Consider the following 8,713-nt stretch of genomic DNA (forward strand, 5'->3'; position numbering starts at 1 on the left):
CCCCGCCGCGACTCATCTCCTCGGGGGTGAAGCCGTTCATGTCTCGGTACTCCGTGGCGCCGACGCGGACAGAAACCCGCGCTCGGCTGCTCAGGGGGAGGGTGCCGGGGTCCCTGCTGGGTCCCTCAAACACCTGCCCGAGCGGTAGCAATTCACTCTGCACCCCGAGTCCCGGCAGTGGCGCCGCCAAATCGCGAGCGTCCCGAACCTGCTGGTATCGCCTGGCTCCGGGACAGTAGGCAGTGCTTGGGGTAGGGACTGAGAGCGGGCGGCGCCTGGAACAGCGACCCTGCTACTGTCACATGGACAGTCTCCAGCAGTTGGATCGCGGTGCCTCCGCCTCCTTGCAGCCGCTAGAGCCGCGCAGGCGCGCTTTGCCGCCTCGCTCGGGCCGCGGTGCCGCGGTGCACCACGGGATATGTAGTTCTCTGCCCCGTCGCTGTCGCATCTTCCTCCCAGACCCCGCCCATCGGGAGGGGGTAAGCGAACTACTCCTCCTAGCATGCATCGCGAGGCGACAGGCGGGCCTCGGAATCTCCGGAGCTTAACAAACAAACAAAAAACACCGGGTAAACATGTGTCGTGGGTGGGTTGCAGTGTTTTCTCCACGTTTGTCCCTCCAGGAAAGTTAGACTGTGGTTAAATCTTGGGATTTTGCAGTTAGCGGTGGAACACCTCCCCGGAGGCAAAGCACCAAAGGAGGCGGGAGGCGTAAACCTGGGGGCGGGGCCAGGGGAAGGGGGAGCGTTTCGGGGCCGCTCGTGGCGCCGCGAACAGTTTGGGGTGTGACTGTTGCTGAGAAGGAAGTCGGGCATCGTGGTGTTCTTTGGGTTTTGGAGGTCCGGCAGCCAGCAACTCAGGAGAATAGCAGCCCTGTTCACTCACCAAGTAATGGGGTGCTTGTTCTGGGGAGAACTTCATTCCGATCCCTCGACCTTGACCCCCTTCACGAACGCCTCGCTGAGGACCCTTGCGTATTCTGACCAGGAGGAACACGTTTTGTTCTTAAGCACACAGTCAGCCGCTTCCTGACGCGGAGCTACCGACCAGCTGGCAAATAACAAAGCTGCTTTTCACCGCCATTCCAACCTTCCCAGGCCCTCCTGCAGTGGGTCTGGAGCGGGGAGGCGTCTGCGGGCATGTGAAACCACCGCCGGTAGCGCGTCAGCTGGCGTGCTGCACGGTCTACCCCGCCTGAGCGCTGGGGCCTGCGTGGGGGAAAGGGAGCCGCATTTCTGTGGATGTGCATGCACGTGTGCATGTGCGTGTGTTTGCCAAGGGCGGAGCACAAGGGTGGGAGGGGCTAATATGAAAGCTGCCTTTTACAATAACTTGCAGTGAGTCATTTCTCTGAACCGCAGGATCAGCAGTGTGAGCCGTCAGGTGCTCTGGCTAGAAAGATCTGGCTGGCTGTCTGCTCTGTAAAGACTGACTGTCTCAGAACCTCTAGGGTGCTGCTCTGCAGTGTGCTGAAGAGTAGCTGTACTTCCAAATGGACTGTGGCCTTGTGGCCCTGTTTCATAATCTGTGTTTATACTAAAATACTGACTTTATTTCACTAGGGTCCCCCCCCCCCAAAGTACTACTAGACTCATTTCATTTAGTGAAAGATGATTTTATTAATGCTTTGAAAATGCCATCTACGCTCCTGTTTGAAGTCATCTTTCTATTTTTTAGTTCTAGGATATAGAAAAATGTAAGAAAAACTAAAATAGTTATTAAATTGAATGGGGGGAAAAGATGCTGAATGAGTGCTTTGCCTTTAAAATTTTGCACTGTCCAATAGGGGTGAGCTCTACCATACTTGACTATAACTAAGGAGCAGTTTATAGTTATTGTGACTGAAATAGGAAATAATTGACTGTATTTTAAGTTTAAGAACTGACATGATTCCGTTAGTGAGAACTTTTTGAAATATTGGGAACAATTTAGATATATGACTATTTTTCCTACTTTTAAGAAAATTAAATTTGGCATCTGAATTAAGATGTAAGTACTGGAATAAGTAAAAAAGCTTTGTTAATAGGTTACGAAACCTCCTCAAATGTTTTTACGCAGTAGATAGCTGCAGAGAAGGCCTCGTCAATGCACTCGTCTTAGTTTCATTAGGATGCTTAGAAAAAGAGAGGTGTGTGTGTGTGTGTAAGTGATTTTAACATCAGGGCTCATAAAAACGTTTTTTAACAAAACTAGTGGAAATCTTTGAAAATCATTGAAACATTGGAACAAGTTTACAGAATGCTGTTCTTCATACAACTAGTTTTTACATGAATCAAGTGTTTTAAGAACAGTTGTAATGATTTGAAAGAAGAATTCAAAGCAGAGTAGTTGGCTTAGAAGACTCTGATGACCGTCTTTGAAATTCCAAAAGCTTAATCTTGATAGATTTTCTCAAAGGACAAAGGATGATTATAGGAACTTATTGAGAAAAAGTTTAGAGCAACAAGGATTAACCTATAACCCCCTCCCACGGGGACAAACAATGGAAAAGTGAGTGAGGGGCAACAGAGGATGATGTAAGATATGAAAATAATACTCTATGACTTATCAAGGGTTCGTGAGGGAGGGCAGGCGAGAGGTGGGGGAAAAGAAATGGGCAGCTGATCGAAGGGACTCAAGTGAGAAGACAATGCTTTGAAAATGATGATGGCGGCATATGTGCACATGTGCTTGACACACTGGAGGACTGTATGGATGGTGATAAAAACTTTAAGAGCTCCCAATAAAAGTATTTAAGAATTTTAAAAAGTTTAGTGCAGTGAAAACTGTACTGGCGAAAAAAAGGGTCTGGAAGCTGCACTGAGGATTTTCATAATGACAGTGCCCCTCCTCTGACCCTCAGCACAGTAAGGGCCATCCAATGATAATTTCATTGGGAAATCTTACCCCATGCACTCTAGTTCTGATCTTGCCACTCAGATTTCTTTTTATTCCCCAAACCAAATTCAAAGAACATGGTTTTAAACCAGGAAAAGTATGCTTCAGGGCTATATCCTCTAAGCGTACTTGTTCAGTCTGTAGGCGGTGTGTATAGTCCAAGAAGCTGGACTATATGAAGAAGAATGTGACATCGGATTTGGAAGAAGAGTTTATTAACAACCTGCCATGTGCACATGATACAACCTAGCTTGCTGAAAGTGAGGACGACTTGAAGCAACTTACTGATGAAGATCATAATTGCACCCTTCAATATGGATTACAACTCAATGTAAGGAAAATTCAAATCCTCATTACTAGACCAATAGGTAACATCATGATAAATGGAATCATAAAAAGATTTAATTTTGCTAGGATCCACAATTAATGCTCATGAAGGCAGCAGTCAAGAGATCAAATAATGTGTTGCATTGAGTAAATTTGCTGCATAAGATCTCTTTATTGAAGAGCAAGGACCGTCATTTTGAGGACTGTTACACCTGAGCCAAGCCATGGTGTTTTCAAACACCTCATATGTATGTGAAAGTTGGATGTTGAATAATGAAGACTAGAGAAGAATCACTACGTTTGAATTATGGCTCTGGCAAGGAATATTGAAAGTACCATATTGACACTGCCAAAAGAACAAAAAAATCTTGTCTTGGAAGAAGTACAGCCAGCATGCTCCTTAGAAGCGAGAATGGTGAGACTTCATCTCATGTACTTGGGACATATTATCAGGAAAGACTCTGGAAAAGGATATTATGCTTGGTGATGTGGAAGGGCAATGAAAAAGCGGAAGATCCTCAAGGAAATGGATTGACAGGGTGGCTTCAACAGTGGGCTCAAACAGAACAATTAGGAGGACAGCACAGGACCACAGATAGGGTAGCTATGAGTAGGAACCGACACCGTGGCCCCTAACAACAACATCAACAACAACAGGAACATTGCAAATCAACACACGTTGAGCCCCTTGAAGATAATGTCAGCTAGTCAAAGGCTGGCAAGGGGAGAAAAGGTGACTGATGGGAGGAATCTTACAGGATTCTTAACACGAGAGGTGAAGACAGGCTTCTATATAGACCCCTCCAGCACAAAGGAAGGTGAATGGCAGAAAAAAATACATTTCTTTATCAATGGGAGAGACCCTGAGATACTGTCGATAATGAAATGACCAGAGGAAGAAAGATAAGATTTTCACACTACCCCCACAATGAATCATCTTTTGAATTTAGGATCTGAGACAAGAGCACAGCATGAAGCCTGAGGTGCTAGGATGCACCTATGTAAAGAGGAAGTACACACACTACAGGACCAGTCAGTAGCAGAAAGCCCACCAGAAAGACAGCCTATGGTGGGAGGGTCAGCCATTGGCAGAATATACGGTCCAGTTTTACATTTTCTGTTAGGCCTTTTAGACTAGCTAAAGGCCCTTTGGATTTCCCCCCAAAGTATCCCCTGTCAAGAAACATACTCTTTATGCTTAAACCTTTTGCTCTGACTCTGGTCTGGATTTTGTCCCTTGTCTGAAATCTTTCTTGCCAGTGGAACAAGAACTGACAAGTAGAGAGACTTTTGAGCGCCCTACCGGTAACAGTACCAAGACTGTTTTTGACATATGTAAACTGAAGAATATAGAATTCTTCAGAAAAAGTTTAGAGAGATGGAAACACTGCCTTCAAAAGGGTATAAACATAGATGGAAAATATGTTGAGAAATAGTAGCTTCATATTTTGATATACGTGTTTAGTAAACATCTCTATGATAAAGCAATATCTTACTTGCTCTCATATATACTGTGTACTAAAATTTAAACACTATGTACAAAAACACATTAGTCTATTAACGCTTTTTATATTTATTACATGTTGAAATTATGTTTTATATATGAGTTAAATAAAATGTTATTATAATTCACTTTACCTGACTTTTTTAATGTGGCTACTAGAATATTCAAAATTACGCATGTTGCTCACGTTATATTTCTTTTGAGTGCTGTTATTTAATAAAAGTATTAACACATACTGCTTGTAAATATGTTTTCTTAAATGGTAAGAACAAGAGCATTAAAAGACAGAGAAATCATGGTGGTGGTCGTATCTTGGGTGGAAGGTCAAGGGGTAGTATTTGGGAATGACTTTGTCATGAATCCTAACTATACCTAGATGTAATCACATTTGGAAATTCCTTGTTATCAGTGTAAGGCAAGTCTTAAAGAGTGGATCAAACAGAGACAAGAAGCAAGAACAAATTGGAGCAAGATAGATGTCACATAGAGATCACCAAGGGACCCAGGCTAGAGAAGCTGAGACAGAGATTTTCTTCCAGGAAAGAGAAAGAGAGAGACTTCCTTTTGAGCTGGTCCCCTGAATTCAGACTTTTAGCTTAGTTTAGAAACTCTGAGAAATTAAATTTCTGTTTATTAAAACTATGCATATTTGTGGACCAGCACTAAGAAAGTAGGACAGGCTTAAAAGCAGTTTCTGCTGCATTTGTAAATTTTTATTTTATACATATCTGAAACAAACATGCTAATGAGCTGTTGGATTTTCATCATAGTTTACTGTACTTTTAAAATAATTCAGAATAAAGAAGAACAAAGACAAAAAATTAAAGGAAATCAGGAAAATAATGCAGGAACAAAAAATATTAATATCCAAAAATTATAATTAAAAAAAGAAACAAAAATACTGGAGCTGAAAAGTATAATTGAAATGGAGTTTCCATTGGAAAATATTGAAATAGTAATCAAAATCACACAAAAAATATTTCAAAAACAGATGGCTTGATGAAATTCTATAAAACATTTAAAAATTATTTTATCAAACAATTCTTATCCAACTCTAACAAAAAATGAGAGCAGAAAACTTCATAACTCACTCTGTAAGGTAACCATTAATCAGATACCAAAGCCAGAGAAACACACACACACTGTATTTCAATATTACTTATTAGACTGATGCAAAAATCCTTGACAAAATACTACCAAATCAAATGCGACCACATAGTAAAAGGATTATGCACCATGACGAAGTGGGATGCATGAATCTGGCTCAGAAGAAGTGGGGCCAGAGGGCTCCTTGGAGGCAAGGATGGTAGAATGCTGTCTCCTGTATTTTGGACAGGTTGTCTGGAGAGACCAGTCCCTGGAGAAGTACATCATGCTTGGTAAAGAAGGGGAGCAACAAACAAGAGGAAGGCCCTCAAGGAGATGGGTTGACACAGTGGCTGCAACCACGGGATCAAGCACAGGAACAATTGTGAGGGTGGCCCAGGCCTGTCAAGTGTTTGGTTCTGTTGTGCATAGGTCACTATGGGCTGGTACTGACCAAGTGTACCTACTAACAACAACATTAGGGGAGTTAACAGTTACCACCGGCCAGGATCAGACACATTATGGACACAATCATTGGCCCACAGCAGCACATCTTCTCAGATAACAGCTGAGTGTCTCTCTGGTACTCAGCCTCTCAGCCACATGGTCGCTTGATCTGTTTAATTCCATGGGGTGGGAAACATTCCCCTCACTCCCCCACCTCCTGTCTCACTGCTCATGGTCTCAGAGGCTGCAGCAGCTAGATTTTATGTCAGTTTGCACCGGTGTGAACACAGTGTAGGGGCAGAGTCCAACTTCGCAATCAGGTCACAGCCTAATGATGCCTTCTTGCGAATGTGGCCTTTTCTATAGGCAGTGAGAACTTATCTCCCCTCTCTGGCCCTTCATTTTCCTCCTTGCTGAGACTCTGCCTGGCTCCAGGGACAGCCCCAGTGGGCCGCTGACCCTGAGAGCCAACGTTCGACATTTCAGCACCCTGCCATGTTCCCACAGACCTTGGATCCGTGTGACTGTCCACCCACCAGCGTGTGATCTCTCGGCATTCCGCTTTTACCTCCTGGAGAACTTCTGCTACATACGTCTGAAGGACGGCTCCAGCTAGCAACAGACCCATGGACCTGAGTTGAACTGGGTTGGGATGCTTTCTTTCTTTTTCTAAAAAATCATTTTATTGGGAGTTGGGATATAACGTTCTCTCTTATACATGTACCATTGTCACTGGTTTTGTTTTTCTCGACAACCCAGCCTTACACAGGCTCAGTTCCTCTGCTCTGTCTTGGTGTGACTCCTGAGCAACTTCTGCCACTTCAGATAGAGATCTCACACACCCTCCATTGGTAACTCTTCTTTCTTGATGATCCTCGGAGTCTCTCTGTTCCTGCTTCCGAGATCACTCTCATACCCAGAAACTCAAAACTCCCTGCCAGCAAGTCAATTCCAACTCACAGGGACTCTAGGGGACAGGATAGAGCTGGCCCTGTGGAATTCTGAGACTAACTCTTTACTGGAGTAGAAAGCCAGGTTTGTTGGAGCAGCTAGTAGTTTCAAATGTTGAACTTGAGGTTGACAGCCTAATAAGTAACCATTACACCATCAGGTGTCCTTTTATACCCAGAGGAATGGCAAAAGTCTCTATACTTTATTTGCATGGTTGCACCTAATCACGTAGGAGTTAGGGAAAACAGGATAGAGCTAAAATTAATTTTACTTCAGGACACCAGGGGCTGAGAGGAGGAAGGATGGGAAATTATTGCTTAATGAGCACTGAGTTTCTATTTTGGAGTGATGAAAACATTTTGGAAATAGTAATGATGGTTGTACAACATTGTAAATACAATTAATGCCACTGAATTATATATTTAAAAATGACTTAAAAGGCAAAATTTAAGTTATATATATTCTTCCACAATTAAAAAATAAATAAAATTAGTATAACTTAAGATCCTCACAACGAAATCAAGGATCTTGGGACACCTCTCATTCTTAGTCTGAAGTGGATTGGAATGAGATCCTCTCACCAAGTCCTAGACAGTGTTCTGATTGTCTGGGTTTAGGAAACACATTTTGGCTATACACCTCTTTTTGGTATCAAAAAAGAAACCAAGCTTACTGCCATTGAGTCAACTCTGACTCATAGTGACCCTATAAGGGCAGGGTAGAATGTGCCCGTGGGTTTCTGAGACCGTAACTGTTCACAAGAGTAGAACCCTCACCTTCTCCTGCAGAGCGGCGTGTGGTTTCAAACCACTGACCTTGAGGTTCGCAGCACAACATGTAACCCACTATGCCACTACGATTCCTTCTTTTTAATATATTAGATAAAATGGTGCTTCTAGCAGAGGCTCTTACACTTCACATTGTACTTATCTACAGTGAATGTCTGAAATGATCTTTTATTAGAAGTACCTCCCGGTATTATTTTTCAGACACAGCCTTAATGTCACGTCACAGCAGGTGTGAAAATTTATACGATGGGGTTTAATGAGGTCTCTGATAACAATAGCATTCTTGTTCATTTCAGAAGTGAATAGTCATAATACTTGAAGGGAGTTTCTTCATATCTTTTGAACGTGTGGAACAAAAATAAATCCATCAGGATTCTCTAGGAGGATGGAAGCTGCTAAAAGTTGAACCCCTTTTTCGGAAATCTAGATGGAACGAGAGGAACAAAAACAAACGTGCTGCTTTTGTTAGGTGCCGTCAAGTTGATTTTCAATTCATGCAGACACCAGGTGACAGACGAGAACTGCCCCATGGGGTTTCCTAGGCTGTGATCTTGTGTGTGTGTGTGTGTGTGTGTGTGTGTGTGTGTGTGTGTGTAAGAGAGAGAGAGGAGTTTGCCAAAGATATAGTCAGAATTCTTTAATTTCTCAAGGTCTCTCTAGACTTGGGTGCACACCAAACATTTCTTCCCTGGCACTTATGTTGTCAAAGTGCTTTGAAGTTCTCCGAAAGTTA

At 43.2% G+C, this 8,713-nt stretch overlaps 1 protein-coding gene across 2 annotated transcripts in view; it reads right to left on the reverse strand.

Annotated features, from left to right (window-relative positions):
• SAP30 (Sin3A associated protein 30) overlaps positions 1-8,713 on the reverse strand; it is a 45,263-nt gene that overhangs the window by 5,485 nt on the left and 31,065 nt on the right. The window contains exon 1 of one of the 2 annotated variants that reach the window (XM_045286606.1): positions 886-1,030. The exons of the other annotated variant lie outside the window; for it this stretch is intronic. Coding sequence (XP_045142541.1) covers positions 886-921 — 36 coding nt within the window. The 5' untranslated portion in view covers positions 922-1,030. Of the gene's footprint in view, positions 1-885; positions 1,031-8,713 lie in introns of those variants that run through there. 2 annotated transcript variants of the gene reach the window in all.

Source organism: Echinops telfairi, unplaced genomic scaffold (assembly GCF_000313985.2).
Source record: "Echinops telfairi isolate 266 unplaced genomic scaffold, ASM31398v2 ScPeMD7_9;HRSCAF=40, whole genome shotgun sequence".
In the NCBI taxonomy this organism is placed as follows: domain Eukaryota; kingdom Metazoa; phylum Chordata; class Mammalia; order Afrosoricida; family Tenrecidae; genus Echinops; species Echinops telfairi.